Below are 18,601 nucleotides of genomic sequence, written 5' to 3' on the forward strand. Positions count from 1 at the left end.
CCCGGGAAAGATGATGGAAGCGCTGATTAAGGACAGCATCTGTGAACACATCGATAACAATGGATAGCTAAAGTCGAGTCAGCATGGCTTCTGCAAGGGTAGGTCATGCCTCACAAACTTATTGCACTTCTTTGAGGGGGTAAACAGCCAGGTGGATAAAGGGGAATCCATAGACATCATCTACCTTGACTTCCAAAAAGCCTTTGACAAGGTACCACACGAAAGACTGCTTAAGAAGCTATGGAACCACGGGGTGCAAGGGGAGGTCCACCGATGGATCAAAAACTGGCTGGCAGACAGGAGACAGAGGGTTGGAGTAAAGGGCCATTACTCGGACTGGCAATGGGTCACGAGCGGAGTTCCGCAGGGGTCGATGCTGGGACCGCTCCTGTTCAATATATTTATAAACGACCTGGAGGTGGGAACAAAATGTGAAGCCATTAAATTTGCGGATGACACCAAACTATACAGCAGGATTAAAACCACGGAAGACTGTGAAGACCTACAAAAGGATCTGACGACACTGGAAGAGTGGGCCTAAAAGTGGCAAATGAGCTTCAACATAGGGAAATGCAAGGTCATGCATGTAGGGGAAAAAAAACCCGATGTTCACTTACAAAATGGGGGGATCACTGCTAGGGGTAAGTAACCTTGAAAGAGACCTGGGAGTGATGGTAGACACAACACTGAAGGCATCGGCACAGTGCGCCACAGTCTCAAGGAAAGCAAACAGAATGTTGGGTATCATTAAGAAGGGTATCACGACCAGGACGAAGGAAGTCATCCTGCCACTGTATCGTGCAATGGTACGCCCGCATCTGGAGTACTGTGTCCAGTACTGGTCGCCGTACCTGAAGAAGGACATGGCGGTGCTTGAGGGAGTCCAGAGAAGAGCAACTAAGCTGATAAAGAGTATGGAGAACCTCTCATATACTGGCAGACTGAAAAAGCTGGGGCTGTTCTCCCTGGAGAAGCGGAGATTTAGAGGAGACATGATAGAAACCTTCAAGATCCTGAAGGGCATAGAAAAAGTAGACAGGGACAGATTTTTCAAATTATGGGGAACCACAAGTACAAGGGGGCACTCGGAGAAATTGAAAGGGGACAGGTTTAGGACAAACGCTAGGAAGTTCTTTTTCACCCAGAGGGTGGTGGATACATGGAACGCGCTTCCGGAGGCTGTGATAGACAGGAGCACGTTACAGAGCTTCAAAGAAGGTTTGGATAGGTTCCTAGAGGACAAAGGGATTGAGGGGTACAGATAGAAGTAGAGGTAGGTTATAGGGATAGGAGTAGAGGTAGGTTAAAGAAATAGTCAGGGACCACTGCTCAGGCAATAGGCCTGATGGGCCACCGCGGGAGCGGACCGCTGGGCGAGATGGACCTCTGGTCTGACTCAGCGGAGGCAACTTCTTATGTTCTTAATTTTTATCTTATTACTCAATGTCTGTCCGTTGTTTCTATGGCCTAAAGGTTTCAACATCCCCAAACATCCTACCTACCTTTTGTGGTGGGGTGATCTTTTTCGTTTTGCCTACTGATGTTTGGTGGTGCTGTGGCGGTGGAGAGTTGTGGGGGGATGTTCGTGTTCCTTCTGTGTAGCTTGTCAGCGTGAGAGTGGCACATCGTGGAGGACATGAAGGATGTGAGTCGACGGAGGATGTGGCATTTAGAGTCTCCCATCATGCTGAGGGCCGCGGCAGTCACTGCCTCATAAACATCCCGCTCGTTTGAGGGCCCTGCAGTGATCGGATGGATTAGTGCGAAGGCGGTCCGATCTGTTAAGCAGGTTTTGGCCATTCAGGACCCTTCCTGCATTGTGATGTGGCGATGTGGTGCAATTGTCGGCCATGTCATTGAGCTCCAACATTAGCTGGTGCTCTCCGTCTTTGCTGGTGGTGTGGTTCAGCAGAAATCGGGACAGTGGCGCTGCTCAGAGATGAGATGCGGCTCAAGGATTTCTCCCTGCTTCCCCAAGCCAGGCACGTACAAGCGCCGGACCCACAAGCTTTCACTTCCGATGTCAATTCTGATGTCAGAGAGGAAGTTCCAGGCAGCGATTGGCTGGCCCAAAACTTCCTCTTGAAGGCTTGTGGATCCGGTGCTTGTACGCGCCTGGCCTGGAAGAACAAGAGTGTGAGAGAGACGCTCTGAGGGAAGGAAGCGTGTTATCATTTTGCAGTGTTCTCCTTAGCGTCTTTTAGCTGGGCGCTCACCTAAATTAGCTGGGTGGAGCGCCCGGCTAAAAGGCACTAGGGAGAACATTGCAAATATATATATTACTATTTCTATTTATTGGCAGACAATAGCAAGAGGTTACTTGCAAGAAGGGTTGAGGGGGGCCCTCATATTAAGAGGCTATTGTTGACAGCTCTTGAGCATTAAGGAGCACAGCTTACATGATGATGGAGGGTGTCGCGGATAAGGGTCCAGGCCCTCATGGCGACACTATGGTTCTGCGGTCATTGTGACCAAAGACACAACACTTGTAATGCAGGTACAGCTTCACTAAAGTCTGTGTCTCCATTAGGCTCCTGTCTTTCCACCATCACACCCACTTTCACTCCCACACTCTCTCACAGACCACACTCTCCACATCCTTTCTCACTGCACGGTCTCTCACTTTCCCAGTCTCAAACATAGTTTTTCCTGTATGTCACCCTCACAGTCTCTCTCACTTTTTCTCACACTGGTACTCTCTAAATCTCTCCTGTCATACAATCTCAATCAGAACTTGATTTTGTTGCTATCCAGGACCAAAAACAACTACCTCCACCACAACTCCAAAGTCCACTCCTCTACACCGACAAAGAATTGTTGTGTCACGTGCAAGGCTATATATGGACATGTAGGATGCTAATCACGCCCGTGGAACAATGTTTTTGACATCATTAGGGACATGTGCCAGGACAACTAACCCTGTGACTCTGTGAACATATAGGGGGTCATATAATCATCAGAACTTGGACATCTTTAAAGGTCGTCTCTATGTTTCCCTGCAGGACATCCATGCTTCATATAATCGAACTCTGTTAGACATCTTTCCATTATTGCATGCTTTCGGGAGACATCCAGTGTTGGCAATGTACATGTGCATATGCACATTCTATTGATTATGTCCATGTGTATGAAGGTTTATCTGTTTCTAAGCTGTGAAATTTATAAGTCAAGTTTAGCTAAAATTACACTTGCATCAATTTATTTTATTTATTATTTATTCAATTTTCTATACTGTTCTCCCAGGGGAGCTCAGAACAGTTTACATGAATTTATTCAAGTACTCAAGCATTTTTCCCTGTCAAGTTCTGATGATTAAGTGACTTGCCCAGGGTCACAAGGAGCAGGGTGGGTTTAAACCTACAACCTCAGGGTGCTGAGGCTGTGGCTTTAACCACTGCACCACACTCTACTGCCATTTATTTTTTTTACTAATGAAATTTTAAAAATACAGTAGTACCTTGGATTATGAGTAAAATCCGTTCCAGGAGCATGCTCGTAATCCAAAATGCTCGTTTATCAAAGCGAGTTTCCCCATAGGAAATAATGGAAACGCGCTTTGATGCGTTCCCCCCCCCCCCCTGAGAACCGGCATTGCTCCCCTCGAAGGCCCCCCCCTGCGATCAGGCACCCCCCTGCGATCCGGCACCCCCCCTGCGATCCGGCACCCCCCCCCCTGCGATCCGACCCCCCCTCCCGACACGATTGGGCACCCCCCCGACACGATCCGACATCCCCCCGACATAAATGGGCACCCCCCGCCGCTTTTTACCCTCATCTGGGCACTCTAGAAGATCGGACTCCTCGTCTGCTGGGCCTTGAGCATCTGAGCATGCTCAAGGCCTGCGAGTTCACGTAAACCGAGGTACCACTGTATTTCCCTTTATTTTTCTGTGGAAATTTTCCATCCTACATTTCAGGTTGTTTTGTTGAAGGAAATGGTAAGTGATAGTTGAAAAAATAAAGGAACAGGTTTTAAAAATACGGGAACAGTCTGTTTAGTCACAAATGGCCTTCCCTCCACATCTTATATCATATGTTGCAATAATTTAAGCCTTTGCTTAAAAGCAATAAATCAGTGTTTCAAATCCTAAATAGTGAAGGGGATTCAAAGCTAGGTGATAAAAGTACAAAGCATTTTTTTTAATGAAGTCATAAAATCTAATTTTATTTTTGCAGGTGTGAATAATGGCAGAAAGTGCTGGTATGTGGACTGGGAGTGCATATCTCTTTGTTGAGTCCACCTCTGAGAAGATTGACCTCGATTCCCTTTATAATGATTCTCAGCAAAAACTTAAAATATTTAGAGCTCTCAAACTGGCTTTAGAAGGTAACCATATGAGTTTGTGATAAACGAATGTATCTTATCAAACAATTTAACAAAACAGCATCAGTCTCAGTCTTTCAAGTCCTTAGCTAGGCATCTGCATTCCACTGCTTGGCATGGAATGTGGCTACTATTTGGGTTTTTGCAAGGTACTTGTGACTTGGATTGGTCTGACCCAGCACGGCTATTATGTTCTTATGAAATGGAATGCTGCTATGGTAATAACCATGAATATTTTTCATGTCTGTTTTGTAATACTAGTTTTAAATCTCGGTAAGTCAAGGTTTTATTTGGACCCTGAAGAATTTGGCTTGGAAGATCAGCAAGTTCAGATAGAATAGGAATGATCTGGTAGCATCCTATTCTTGTATAATTCCACTTTATTCCAGGACTAGTCGGTTAATTCCATCTACCCGCCAGGAGTTTGTAGAAAGCCTCATATTCCAGAGACTTAAGCTCCACCCTTCTCACCTCAGCACTGTCTCCTCAGGTATCAGTTTTTCTTCCTACAAGCCAGGCTGTAGGAGCTTGTCTTTTCTGCTCATGTTTCATTTCGTTGAAATTCAGTCTTCTCGTTTGCAGTTTTTAACCTCTGACTATGGGAGATCACAATTGATAAAACACAGAATCATAAATATGAACAATCAGGTAAATGAATAAAAACGAACCTGTGATGTTGTAATCCACAGATTCTGTGTATTATCAATACTGGTTCTGTCCTTATTTATTTTTCTGTCTCTTTGGTTTCTCCTATCTGTTTTACTAATATTATTATTTTTATTATTTTTTATTGTTATATTTAATGCCTTAATGTTTTTATTATGTTTTTATGTTAGTGACCTCTGATGCAGGCATTTTGATTCGCCAAACCACAATGCTGTGTCGGGTCTATCCTTTTATTGGAATAAGCAAGACTCTTTTACATCAGTTATCCTATGTGGAGTGTTCATTGTTCGTTCCCACTGTATTTTTTGTGTGCTTTTATACCCGTGGGTTTTTGTCCTGTTGGGTTTATTTTATAGCCTCTTCACCCCTTTTATAGCCTCTTCACCCCCTTTTCCCTCTCCTACCCACACTGGTACTTTGGTGTTAACAAAATAAACAACCAAAAAAGACTTTTCCTCTCTCTGTTAAATCCTAGCTCACGTTCGCAGTCTTAACACCAGCTCTGGCAGGATACACATTTCAAATCTGACATATTGTAATCACAAAACAGAAAATAAAATTATTTTTTCTACCTTTTGTCTGTTCATTATTCAAATCATGTTGGTCCCAGGCTCTGGTTATTGTCTGCTCATTATTCAAATCATGTTGGCCCCAGGCTCTGGTTGTTTTCTGATAACTCACTTGCCAAGGTCTCCTTCTTTCTTCATGCTAACCATCCATCTTCCATCTCTGTCCTCCCCTTCCATTTCCCTTCCCTCCCCTGGAGATCTGGCATCTTTCCTTTTTTTTCATCTCCATCCCTGCAGCTTCAGTGATGGACCCCACCATCCCCAGATCCACCATCTCTTCTATTCTGAACTTCCCTTTCATCCAGCATCTCTCCCTCCTTTCCCACCACCCCAGGGTCTATGAATTCTCCTTTTCTCTTCCCAATCACCCTCCTATCCAATATCTCTGTCCCCACCCCCCTCCCTCCACACCATCCCTTGTGTCCAACTTCTCTCCCTTTCTGTTCCTTCCCTCCCTAAATCCCATTGGCCACCATCTCTCTCCCTCTCTTCTGTTTTTAGACCCATTATTTCTTCCTCCCAAGTCCAGCATATGCATGTCTCTTTCCAATGCCATCCTTAAAAGGACTATTATACATCACTAGTCTTATAGCCCGTTACATTAACAGGTGCTAGAATATATGTGTGTGTGTCTCTCTTTATTTATTTCTCTCTCTCTCTCTCTCTCCTTAGCTGCTTTCTTTCTTTCTGTCTTTCTTTTTCCTTGGCTGTCTATCACCACCCCTTGCCTGCTCCCCCTGTCCATTCTCCCTTCCTTTTACCTCCCCTGTGTCCACCACCACCCCTTCACAGCTCTCCTTATGCAGCAGCAGCCCTTCTCCCTTTGTTTTACCTCCCCCCTGTCCAGCAGCACCTTCCTTCTCCCCCTGTCCAACATTAGGCCTCCGTTCCATTTTCTTCACCCCCCCTGTCCATCAGCACCTCTTTCCTTCTTCCCCTGTCCAGCAGTAGGCGTCCCTTCCTTTTTCTCCCCCCTCCTCCTTCTTATCCCTATGATACACTTACCTTGCTCTGCCCCTGATCAGAGGCTCCCGACAGCCGCCCAGTTGCACTCATTGGAAAAGTTCCCTCTGCGGCATCCTGCACCCCTCCTGACGCGACTCCCGCTGTCTTTCTTTCTGTCTGTCTCTGTCCCTGGCCCCCTTTGTCTGTTTGTCTTTCTGTATATCTCCCTGCCCCTGTGTCTTTCTTCTTTTCTTTATGTCTCCCTTCCTCCCTCTGTCTGTCTGTCTGTCCGAAGCAGCATTCCCTCCCCCTCCATTTCCCTCCTCCCACACCAGTTCCCTGTGCACCTTCCCCTGTGTCTTTCTTCTTGTCTTTCTGTCTCCCTTCCTCCCTCTGTCTGTCTGTGCAAAGCAGCATTCCCTCCCCCTTCCATTTCCCTCCCCCCACACCAGTTCCCTGTGCAGCAGCATTAGCGTTTCCTCTACCTCCTTTCCCTTCCCACAGTCGCGACTACAAACGCTGGCCCGAGTCCTTTGCCGCCCCCCCCTTCCCTTCCTGCGGGCCCGACTACACATGGCGATTCAAGCAGCGTGTGCAGCAGTCTGCACACGCTGCTTCGGGTCCTTCTACTGCCCTGATTTACTCTGGCACGTCCGGAGCAAATCAGGGCAGTAGAAGGGCCCGAAGCAGCGTGTGAAGACTGCTGCACATGCTGCTTAAATCGCCAGTCGGGCCCGTGGTAAGGGAAGAGGGGGGGCGGCAAATGACTCGGGTCCCGGGCAGTGGAAAATTTGCAGGGCTCCTCGGTGGGGGCGCTGAGCGGCCGTGATCCCTCTCCTCCCAGCCCCCCCCCCCAGAGGAACGGAGATTGGCGGCTACAGCCGCTGGCTTAGGCGTCTTCTATCCACTGCGGTCAACCCTAGCGGAAACAGGAAGTAGTCAGAGAGGGCGGGCCGCAGTGGACAGAAAACAGCAAAGCCAGCGTTAGCGCAGTGCAGCGCTTTTCTCTTCATTGAAAAGTGGGTGAGCCGGCAAGAAGGAGGAGGTGGTGGTTTTGGCAGTAAGTGAGGGCGGGAGGGGGGGGAGTTGCTGGCTGTGCTTTCCCGATCTGTCCGTCGCATACGCACTCTGGCCACGGACCTACAGATCACGGATCAGGGATTACAGATCACGCAGGTCTGAGTACGCATGTGTGGCTAGCGTTTTATTAAATAGGATATGCGTCTTTAAAAAGAAAAGCCTTCTAGTGATCCTCTCTGTAGGCTGCTCTGCTGCTGGAATTAGGAAGAGCGGGAGGCCAGGGGGGAAGCCGGACACTGTAGCATTTCCTGACTGACCCTCCCCCCTCGGCCTATAAAGCAGGAGCAGCAGCGGCCGGCCAGCAGGTGGCAGCGCTGCCGCTCCTGCTTTAGGCGACGAGAGAGGAGGGTCAGTCACCAAATCGGGAGGCTAAATTTTTTTTAAATCGATTCGAGTCGATTTACTCGAAGTGAATTGGTGAATCGATTTGAATCGGAAATCGGGCAGCACTAGTAATAACAGATGGAAATGCTTCACTCTTCAAAGTAGAGAGACTGTTCAGTTTCTGCAAGGTTCCAAAATGGCCACCATTGCTCTGGCAGCTTGTAGCTGAGCCACGCCCAGTTTCCAGCTTGTAGTACTCAGGTTTTTCTGCAAAATAAAAAGAAGGCAAAAATCAATAATTACTTAAGTGCATTGTTTTAGCTCATTGCATATGACATCAGTAAATGTTCTTATCAAAACTAGGTAAGTATTATAATCTTTGCAGTTTAGAAAAAATGTCTTAATTGGCAACTTATGTTTAAAGCAAAAAAAAAAAAACCCCAACAACCAAACAAACCAAACCATTCAAGGGAAAGAGGAAATACACAATAAGCAAACACATCCAGCTTCCCATGTCCTTCACCAGTGGCAAAAGAGTACCTCCTGGCAAAGAGGTTTTCAAGGTTCAAAAATAAACAAGAAATGTCCCCCAAACACAGCTCTGCTTCACCATGGGGGTTACAGGCATTATGCTGACTTGTACACAGCTTCAAGCAGTAATGCACCCAGTAGTAAATCTCTTCACTCATAAACTCAGAGGTTTAAGCCAGCTCCATTGCTTCTCCCACCCCTGCTTCATAAACTCCTGGTGTGCAGTCATCTCTGGGTCATGCAATTCCCTAGCTTTAGTCATGTCTACCATTTTCACATCAGGGCTTCTCTCAGGCTGCTGGCTACTAGAAGGCAGTACTCAAGGGTGCTGCTTCCTCCCAATTGCTGGGTTTCTGCTGCTCTCCTTGCTACCCACTGTGTTGACTCAGGGTCAGGTTTAAATAGGGTAGAGTCATGCCTATTAGAACTGCCCGAGTCAGGGGAAAAAAAAATTTCAATTCGATTCAGCCTATTGAATTGATTTTTCGGTTCGATTTTCCTGCCCAATTGGGTGTTTTTTTTTTTGTTTTTTTTTTCAAACATCCTGGTGGGTTTATTTTATAGCCTCATCACCCCTTTTATAGCCTCTTTACCTCCTTTGCCCTCTCCTACCCACACTGGTGCTGTGGTGTAAACAAAATAAACAAACAAAAAAGACTTTTCCTCTCTGTTAAATCCTAGCTCACGTTTGCAATCTAATACCAGCTATGGCTGGATACACATTTCAAATCTGAAATACTGTATTCGCAAAACAGAAAATAAAATCATTTTTCCTACCTTTGCTGTCTGGTGATTTTATGAGTCTCTGGTTGTACTTCCTTCTCACTGTTCATCCAATCTTTCTTTCTTTCTTCACTCATGCCCAACAATTGTCCCTTTCTATTTCCTCCTTCTTATGTAAGTTAGTTCCCCCTTCCTGTAAGTTAGTGTCCCCTTCCTCCCTCCCTCCATTTCTATGTAAGTTAGTGCCCCCTCCCTCCCACTCTCCTTCCTTCTTATGTAAGTTAGTGCCCCTTCCCTCCTTCCTTCCTATGTAAGATAGTGTCCCCTTCCTTCCTATGTAAGTTAGTGCCCCTTCCCTCCTTCCTTCCTATGTAAGATAGTGTCCCCTTCCTTCCTATGTAAGTTAGTGCCCGCTTCCTCCCTCCCTCCTTCCTACCTATGTAAGTTAGTGCCCCTTCTTAACGCCCTCCTTCCTTCCTATGTTAGTGCCCCTTCCCTCCCTCCTTCCTATGTAAGTGCCCCTTCCCTTCCTCCTTCCTTCCTATGTAAGTTAGTACCCCCTTCCTTCCCTCTTTCCTTGCTATGTAAGTTAGTGCCCCTTCCTTCCTCCCTCCTTTCAATATAAGTGCCTCCTTCCCTCCCTCCTTTCTTCTTATGTAAGTTAGTGCCCCCTTCCTTCCCTCCTTTCCTATGTAAGTTAGTGCCATTTTCCTCCCTCTCTCCTTCCTGTGTAAATTAGTGCTCCCTTCCCTACCTCCTTCCTTGCTATGTAAGTTAATGCTCCCTTCCCTACCTCCTTCCTTGCAATGTAAGTTAGTGCCCCCTTCCTCCCTCTCTCCCAGATTCCTTCCTATGTAAGTTAGTGCCCCCTCCCTCCTTTCTTCCTTCCTATATAAGTTAGTGCCCCCTTCCTCCCGCCCTCCTTCCTTCCTTCCTATGTAAGAGTGCCCCCTTCCTTCCCTCCTTCCTTATGTAGGTTAGTACACCTTCCCTCCCTTCTTCCTTCCTATGTAAGTTAGTGCCCCCTACCTCCCTCCCTCCTTCCTTCATATGTAAGTTAGTGCCTCTTTCCTCCCGCCCCCCTTTCCTATGTAAGTTAGTGCCCCTTCCCTCCCTCCTTCTTTCCTATGTAAGTTATTGCATCTCCCTCCCTCCTTCCTATGTAAATTAGTGCCCCCTTCCTCCCTCCTTCCTATGTAAGTGCCCCCTTCCTCCCTCCTTCCTATGTAAGTGCCCCCTTCCTTCACTCCTTCCTTCCTGTGTAAGTTAGTGCCCCTCTTCCTCCCTCCCTCCCTTCTTCCTTCCTATATAAGTTGGTGCTCCCTTCCTCCCTTCTTCCTTCCTATGTAAGTTAGTTCCCCTTCCTCCCTCCTTCCTTCCTATGTAAGTTAGTGCCCCCTTCCCTCCCTCCTTCCTTCCTTATGTAAGTTAGTGCCCCTTTCATTCCTATGTGTTAGTGCCCCTTCCCTCCCTCCTTCCTATGTAAGTGCCCCTTCACTCCTTCCTATGTAAGTTAGTGCTTCCTTCCCTACCTCCTTCCTTGCTATGTAAGTTAGTGCCCCCTTTATCCCTCCCTCCCATCTTCCTTCCTATGTAAGTTAGTGCCCCTTTCCTCCCTCCTTCCTTCCTATGTAAGTTAGTGGCCCCTTCCTTCCCTCCCTCCTTCCTTCCTATGTAAGTTAGTACCTCCTTCCCTTCATCCTTCCTTCCTATGTAAGTTAGTGCTCCCTTCTTCCCTCCCTCCTTCCTTATGTAAGTTAGTGCCCCTTCCCTCCCTTCTTCATTTCTATGTAAATTAGTTCCCCTCCCTCCCTCCCTTCCTAAGTAAGTTAGTTCCCCCTTCCTTCCTATGTAAGTTAGTGTCCCCTTCTCGCCCTCCTTCCTTTCTATGTAAGTTAGTGCCCCTTCCTCTCTCCTTCCTGCCTATGTAAATTAGTGCTCCAATCTCTCCTTCCTTCCTATGGAAGTTAGTGCCCCCTTCCTCCCTCCTTCCTTCCTATGTAAGTTAGTGCCCCCTCCCTCCCTCCCTGCTGCACCAAAGGTTGCCTTGCTACCTGCTGTGCTGAAGCCTGCCTACCTGCCATCAGTTCCTCCTCCTCTCCCCCTGGTCCGCTGCTCTTCACAACAGCAGTGATTGGTTGGCCCAGACCTTCTCTCCTACGTCAGAACTGATGTCGGGGGAGGGCTTCAGGGTTGGTAGCATGCAATCGCTGCACCCTGGCCCTTCCCTTCCCTTCCTGGAGTTGCGATAGCAAGCGGGTGGGGAGTAGCACTAGCGGGGGACAATGAGCAGCAGCAGGGGGCAGGCAGCGGTCAGCCTGTGTTCCCCCAACAAGCAGTGAGACATAAACACTCAAAAACATTTTGTCCCTGAAGGAGGGTTGGTCATCGAATCGGCAAGGCCAATTTTTTTAAAAAAACAAACCAATTCAAATTGATTCACCCGAAGTGAATCGAAAATCGGGCAGCACTATTGCCTACACCTGTATGGGATAGGCATGTTCCAATACTCTCTCTGCCTCCCCCTTTGGCGAGACTGCATATTGCAGTCAGGGAAAAACTGTAGTACTCGAAAGGGTCCAGAGAAGAGCGACAAAAATGGTTAAGGGACGGAGGAGTTGCCGTACAATGAGAAGCTACAGAAACTAGGCCTCTTCCTTGAAATGAGGAGACTGAGAGGGGACATGATCGAAACATTCAAGATATTGAAGGGAATTGACTTAGTAGAGAAAGAGAGATTGTGCACTAGAGAATGACACGGTGGCGGTCACCCGCTGCTAGCCGCGTTTAGCCATGGGTAACCAACCGAAATGGGTAAAGAAAAATAGCAGTCGCTGTGGGGACGGGGACAAGGCCATTCACCGCCCCGTGGAATGGTGAATGGTCTTGTCTCCGCAGTGAGGCATCAAGGATCGCGCGGTCCCCGCAGCCCCTGCCTGCTCGATCGATCTTAGCCAACTACCTCCCTTCACCTCACCTTAGTTTGCAGGCTTTCTTTTTCGGCAATCCACACGCTATCAAAGAGCCGCGCATGTGCAGCTGCTCAGTGTTCAATCTTCTGCTCTGACGCAACCGAAAACAGGAAGTTGCAGCAGAGCAGAAGATTGAACACTGAGCAGCCACGCGTGCAGGTCTCCGAAAAAGAAAGCCTGCAAATTAAGGTGAGGCAGCATTAAGATATAGGGCAGGGGAATGCTTGAGGCTCATTTGAGTCCTTCCAGTTATCTGAAAAGACTCAAGATTCTTTTCATTCTAAAAGGTCTTTGTTTTCTGTTTTCTCTGGAAGTTGATCCTAATCCCGTAACTTTGGTGCATGTAGCGATCTATGCAATTTGTGTTCATTTTCTTGCTTATAAATAATTCACCTTTTAATGTATGTTAAGGCAAAGGGGTGCATGCTCACTTGGGAAGGAAAAATGCCACAGTGGAAAATAGAGGTTCTTTAGTGTATCTGATGTGGTTTCTTTGCTGAAAGGTTAATTCTCTGCCCTGTTGTAAAGGTTCTGAATATAGTAACATAGTAACATAGTAGATGAAGGCAGATAAAGACCCGAATGGTCCATCCAGTCTGCCCAACCTGATTCAATTTAAATTTTTTAATTTTTTCTTCTTAGCTATTTCTGGCAAGAATCCAAAGCTTTACCCTGTACTGTGCTTGGGTTCCAACTGCCGAAATCTCTGTTAAGACTTACTCTAGCCCATCTACACCCTCCCAGCCATTGAAGCCCTCCCCAGCCCATCCTCCACCAAACTGCCATATACAGATACAGACCATGCAAGTCTGCCCAGTACTGGCCTTAGTTCAATATTTAATCTTATTTTCTAGATCCTTTGTGTTCATCCCACGCTTCCTTGAACTCAGTCACAGTTTTACTCTCCACCACCTCTCTCGGGAGCGCATTCCAGGCATCCACCACCCTCTCCGTAAAGTAGAATTTCCTAACATTGCCTTTGAATCTACCACCCCTCAACCTCAAATTATGTCCTCTGGTTTTACCATTTTCCTTTCTCTGAAAAAGATTTTGTTCTATGTTAATACCCTTCAAGTATTTGAATGTCTGAATCATATCTCCCCTGTCTCTCCTTTCCTCTAGGGTATATATATTCAGGGCTTCCAGTCTCTCCTCATACGTCTTCTGGCGCAAGCCTCCTATCATTTTCGTCGCCCTCCTCTGGACCGCCTCAAGTCTTCTTACGTCCTTCGCCAGATACGGTCTCCAAAATTGAACACAATACTCCAATACTCATTGGCCTTACCAATGACCTGTACAGGGGCATCAACACCTTCTTCCTTCTACTGACTACGCCTCTCTTTATACAGCCCAGCATCCTTCTGGCAGCAGCCACTGCCTTGTCACACTGTTTTTTTCACCTTTAGATCTTCGGACACTATCACCCCAAGGTCCCTCTCCCCGTCCGTGCATATCAGCTTCTCTCCTCCCAGCATATACGGTTCCTTCCTATTATTAATCCCCAAATGCATTACTCTGCATTTCTTTGCATTGAATTTTAGTTTCCAGGCATTAGACCATTCCTCTAACTTTTGCAGATCCTTTTTCATATTTTCCTCCCCTCTTCAGTGTCTACTCTGTTACAAATCTTGGTATCATCTGCAAAAAGGCACATTTTTCCTTCTATCCCTTCAGCAATGTCACTCACAAACATATTGAACAGGATTGGCCCCAGCACTGATCCCTGAGGGACTCCACTACTCACCTTTCCTTCCTTCAAGCGACTTCCATTAACCACCATTCAGAGGGCTGTACACCCAACAGCCCTCTGAATGGGAGGGCTGTTGGGAGTACAGGGGCCTTAGTCTTTCACCTTCAGAAATTTGGGCAAAAATGCTGATTTAAAGCTAAGTTGAAGTCATGTTGGTGAGTCTTAGCTTGGTTTGCAACAAAGATAAATACATTGGGGGAGTGGAAGGGGGGTAATTTTAAAAGCACATAAATTGCAGGTTTGTGTATGGAAATGGCTTTTTTCAAAATCACGTATAAATATATGGATATATGGATAAAAATACTCATGATGAGCAGAGACATTTTTGGGGGTGGAGTTGGGATGGGATTTGGATTTAACACATACATTTTTGGATTTTCAAAGGTACATGCATAAATTTTTCTCAAAAGCTGTCGGGATGATGTGGCTGTATTTTTCCTTTCTGTCTGCAGCTTTGCTCGAGTAATTTTTGAAGGGAAAATGCATGTGCCATTTCCCTTTGAAAACTTGCTCAGTGTTCAATCTTCTGCTCTGATGCAACCGGAAATAGGAAGTTGCAGCAGAGCAGAAGATTGAACACTGAGCAGGTCGTCGAGAAAGAAAGCCTGCAAACTAAGGTGAGGTGAAGGGAGGGAGCTGGCTAAACGCTACGATCGATCGAGCGGGTGGGTGGGGGCTGCGAGGACTGTACGATTGCGCGTGTTCCCGGCTCACACTGGAAGAAGGGAGTGAAAGGGAAAAGTATTCTGGGCCAAAGGGATGAAGATGGAAAGAAAAACCTACAGCAGGAAAGAAAGGGGAGGACAGATGTTGGAAGCGGGGGGTGGGGGGAAGAAAGGGAAAAAACTAGATGGGGGTTGAAAAGAAGAGACACACTGGTATGGAAGAGGAAGATAGTGGAAATCTGGACACAGGAAGGTAACAAAAAGAGGAGAAATTATTTGCATGGGGCATAGGGACAGAGACATAAAGGGGACATGCCATGGGGATGGTATATGGACACGGGGGGGAGGGACGACAATGGCAGATACATAAGGGAGATATTAGAATGGGGAAAATAGGAGCACAGAAGCGAGATGGTTTGTGGGGATGGGATAGGGACCGAAGAAGAACTACGTTTGTACAGAATCTATCCCTTTTTAACTTTAGCGAGTGCCCTCTCATTCTCCCTACCTTGGAAAGGGTGAACAACCTGTCTTTATCTACTACGTATATGCCCTTCATTATCTTGAATGTTTCGATCATGTCCCCTCTCAGTCTCCTCTTTTCAAGGGAGAAGAGGCCTAGTTTCTCTAATCTCTCATTGTACGACAACTCCTCCAGCCCCTTAACCATTTTAGTCGCTCTTCTCTGGACCCTTTCAAGTAGTACCAAGAACTTCCTAATATTCGTACGGAATCTATCCCCCTTTCAATTTTAGAGAGTGCCCTCTTGTTCTCCCTACCTTGGAGAGGGTGAACAACCTGTCTCTATCTACTAAGTCTATTCCCTTCAGTACCTTGAATGTTTCGAGGGAAAAGAGGCCCAGTTTGTCTAATCTTTCACTGTACGACAACTCCTCCAGCCCCTTAACCATCTTAGTTGCTCTTTTCTGGACCTTTTCGAGTAGTAACGTGTCCTTCTTCATGTACAGTGACCAATGCTGGACGCAGTACTCCAAGTGAGGGTGCACAGTGGCATGATAACCTTCTCCGATCTGTTCGTGATCCCCTTCTTTATCATTCCTAGCATTCTGTTCGCCCTTTTCGCCACCACAGCACATTGCACGGACGGCTTCATCGACTTGTCGATCAGAACTTGCAAGTCTCTTTCCTTGGAGGTCTCTCCAAGTACCGCCCCGGACATCCTGTATTCGTGCATGAGATTTTTGTTACCGATATGCATCATTTTACACTTATCCATGTTGAACCTCATCTGCCATGTCAATGCCCATTCTTCAAGCCTGATTATGTCACGTTGCAGATCTTCGCAATCCCCTGCGTCTTCACTACTCTGAATAATTTCGTATCGTCCGCAAATTTAATCACTTCACTCGTCATATCTATGTCCAGATCGTTTATAAAGATGTTGAAGAGCAAGGGTCCAAGCACTGAGCCCTGCAGCACCCCACTTGTGACGCTCTTCCAGTCCGAGTATTGTCCATTTACCCCTACTCTTTGTTTCCTATGCTCCAGCCAGTTTTTAATCCACGTGAGTATTTACCCTTTGATTCCATGGCTCGCAATTTTCCGAAGTAGTTGTTCATGTGGAAATTTGTCGAATGCCTTCTGAAAATCCAGATATACAACGTCGACTGAGAGGAAGGGGAAAGCTGACAGTCGACCTAGCGTCGATGATTCAGAAGAAGGTATCCCGTGATGATACTAAGGGGATGCAAGGCTGGGAAGAAACAAGGGACAATTTAAAGGAGTCGACTAACCCAGAAGAAGAGGTTAGAAGGACTGTACCAAAAGAGAAGACACTAAAGACCGAAACACAGGATCTAAATTGCATATATACTAATGCAAGGAGCCTAGGAAACAAAATGGGAGAACTAGAAGCCGTGGCCAATGCAGAAGACTTAGACATCATTGGAATCTCTGAAACATGGTGGAAAGAGGAAAGCAAATGGGATACAGCATATAAGCTCTATCGCCAGGACAGGTCAGGACAGAAAGGAGGTGGAATAGCCCTATACACAAAAGAAACCATACAGTCGACAAGAATAGACACAGCGGAGATGACCAACAAGCTGGAATCGCTATGGGTTAAAATACCGGGTAGAAAGGGACATGAAATAAAAATGGGCCTATACTATCGTCCACCCGGGCAAACCGGAGATATCGATAAAGAAATGGAAGCCGAGGTGAAACAAGAATGCAAAAGCGGTTACACAGTTATTATGGGAGACTTCAACTACCCCGGGATAGACTGGAGTCTTGGAAATTCAAAATGCGCTAGGGAAACAGAATTCCTGGAGGCTATACAAGATTTCTTCATGGAGCAGCTTGTTAGAGAACCGACGAGAGGAAATGCCGCTCTGGATCTAATCCTAAATGGGTTAATGGGACCTGCAAAGGAAGTGGAAGTAGTGGAACCGTTGGGAAACAGTGACCATAACATGATCAAATTCAAGGTTGAAGCAGGAATACCAAAAGGAAAGAGAACCATGGCAACAACTTTTCAACTTCAGAAAAGGAAACTATGAAGCAATGAGAAAAATGGTAAGGAAGAAACTTAGGAACACTTCCAAGAAATGGAGGATGGTAGAACATGCCTGGTCTTTTTTCAAGGACACGGTGAATGAGGCGCAAAATTTGTACATCCCCAGATTCAGAAAGGGGAGCAAAAAGAGTCGAATAAAGGACCCGATATGGATGACTAAAATAGTGAAGGAAGCGATAACTAATAAGAAAAATTCATTCAGGAGATGGAAAAAGGACAAAACTGAAGGAAACTGGAAAGAGCACAGGAAGTATCAAAAAGAATGTCACCATGTGGTTCGAAAAGCCAAAAGAGAGTATGAAGAGAGGTTAGCAAGGGAGGCTCGAAATTTCAAACCATTCTTCAGATATGAAACAGCCGGCTAGGGAGGAGGTGGGACCGCTGGACGACGGAGACAGAAAGGGAGTTGTGAAGGAGGAGAAAGAAATCGCTGAAAAACTTAACATGTTCTTTTCGTCTGTATTTACAAACGAAGACACAATCAACATACCGGAACCTGAGCAATTCTTCAATGGAAATCAAGCAGAAAATCTAACATTCATGGAAGTGAGCCTTGAAGATGTACGCAGGCAGATAGATAAACTAAAAATTGACAAATCCCCAGGTCCGGACGGAATCCATCCAAGGGTTCTGAAGGAACTAAAGGAGGAAATAGAAGAACTACTGCAGCAAATATGCAACCTACTACCTTCGAAGAAGTGTAGTAAGTTAGTTAGGCACGATCTCCCCCTGCAGAAACCATGTTGGCTGGTTATCAGAAGTTTGTTTCTTTCCAAGTGTTCATCGATGTTTTCTTTTATCAGTGCTTCCGCCATTTTTCCCGGAACCAAGGTCAGACTCACCGGTCTGTAGTTTCCCGGGTCACCTCTTGATCCCTTTTTAAAGATGGGCGTGACGTTGGCCGTCTTCCAATCCTCTGGGATCACGCCTGTCTTCAGGGATAGGTTGCATATTTGCTGCAGTAGTTCTGCTATCTCCTCCTTTAGTTCCTTCAGAACCCTTGGATGGATTCCGTCCGGACCTGGGGATTTGTCAATTTTTAGTTAACTATGTTACTATGTTAACTAAAAATTGACAAATCCCCAGGTCCGGACGGAATCCATCCAAGGGTTCTGAAGGAACTAAAGGAGGAGATAGCAGAACTACTGCAGCAAATATGCAACCTATCCCTGAAGACAGGCGTGATCCTAGAGGATTGGAAGACGGCCAACGTCACGCCCATCTTTAAAAAGGGATCAAGAGGTGACCCGGGAAACTACAGACCGGTGAGTCTGACCTTGGTTCCGGGAAAAATGGCGGAAGCACTGATAAAAGAAAACATCGATGAACACTTGGAAAGAAACAAACTTCTGATAACCAGCCAACATGGTTTCTGCAGGGGGAGATCGTGCCTAACTAACTTACTACACTTCTTCGAAGGAATTAACAAACAGATGGACAGAGGTGACCCCATAGACATCATATACCTTGATTTCCAAAAAGCCTTTGACAAGGTGCCTCATGAATGACTACT

At 46.4% G+C, this 18,601-nt stretch overlaps 1 protein-coding gene across 5 annotated transcripts in view; it reads left to right on the top strand.

Annotated features, from left to right (window-relative positions):
- Positions 1-18,601, top strand: part of TRADD (TNFRSF1A associated via death domain) — a 293,800-nt gene that overhangs the window by 44,891 nt on the left and 230,308 nt on the right. For all 5 annotated transcript variants that reach the window (XR_004539247.1, XR_004539248.1, XM_033942436.1 and 2 more), the window contains exon 2: positions 4,177-4,327. Coding sequence is in view for 3 of the 5 variants with exons in the window: in XM_033942436.1 (XP_033798327.1) it covers positions 4,186-4,327 (142 nt within the window). In the remaining 2 variants the exon portion in view is untranslated. The remainder of the gene's footprint in view (positions 1-4,176; positions 4,328-18,601) is intronic.

Source organism: Geotrypetes seraphini, chromosome 4 (assembly GCF_902459505.1).
Source record: "Geotrypetes seraphini chromosome 4, aGeoSer1.1, whole genome shotgun sequence".
In the NCBI taxonomy this organism is placed as follows: domain Eukaryota; kingdom Metazoa; phylum Chordata; class Amphibia; order Gymnophiona; family Dermophiidae; genus Geotrypetes; species Geotrypetes seraphini.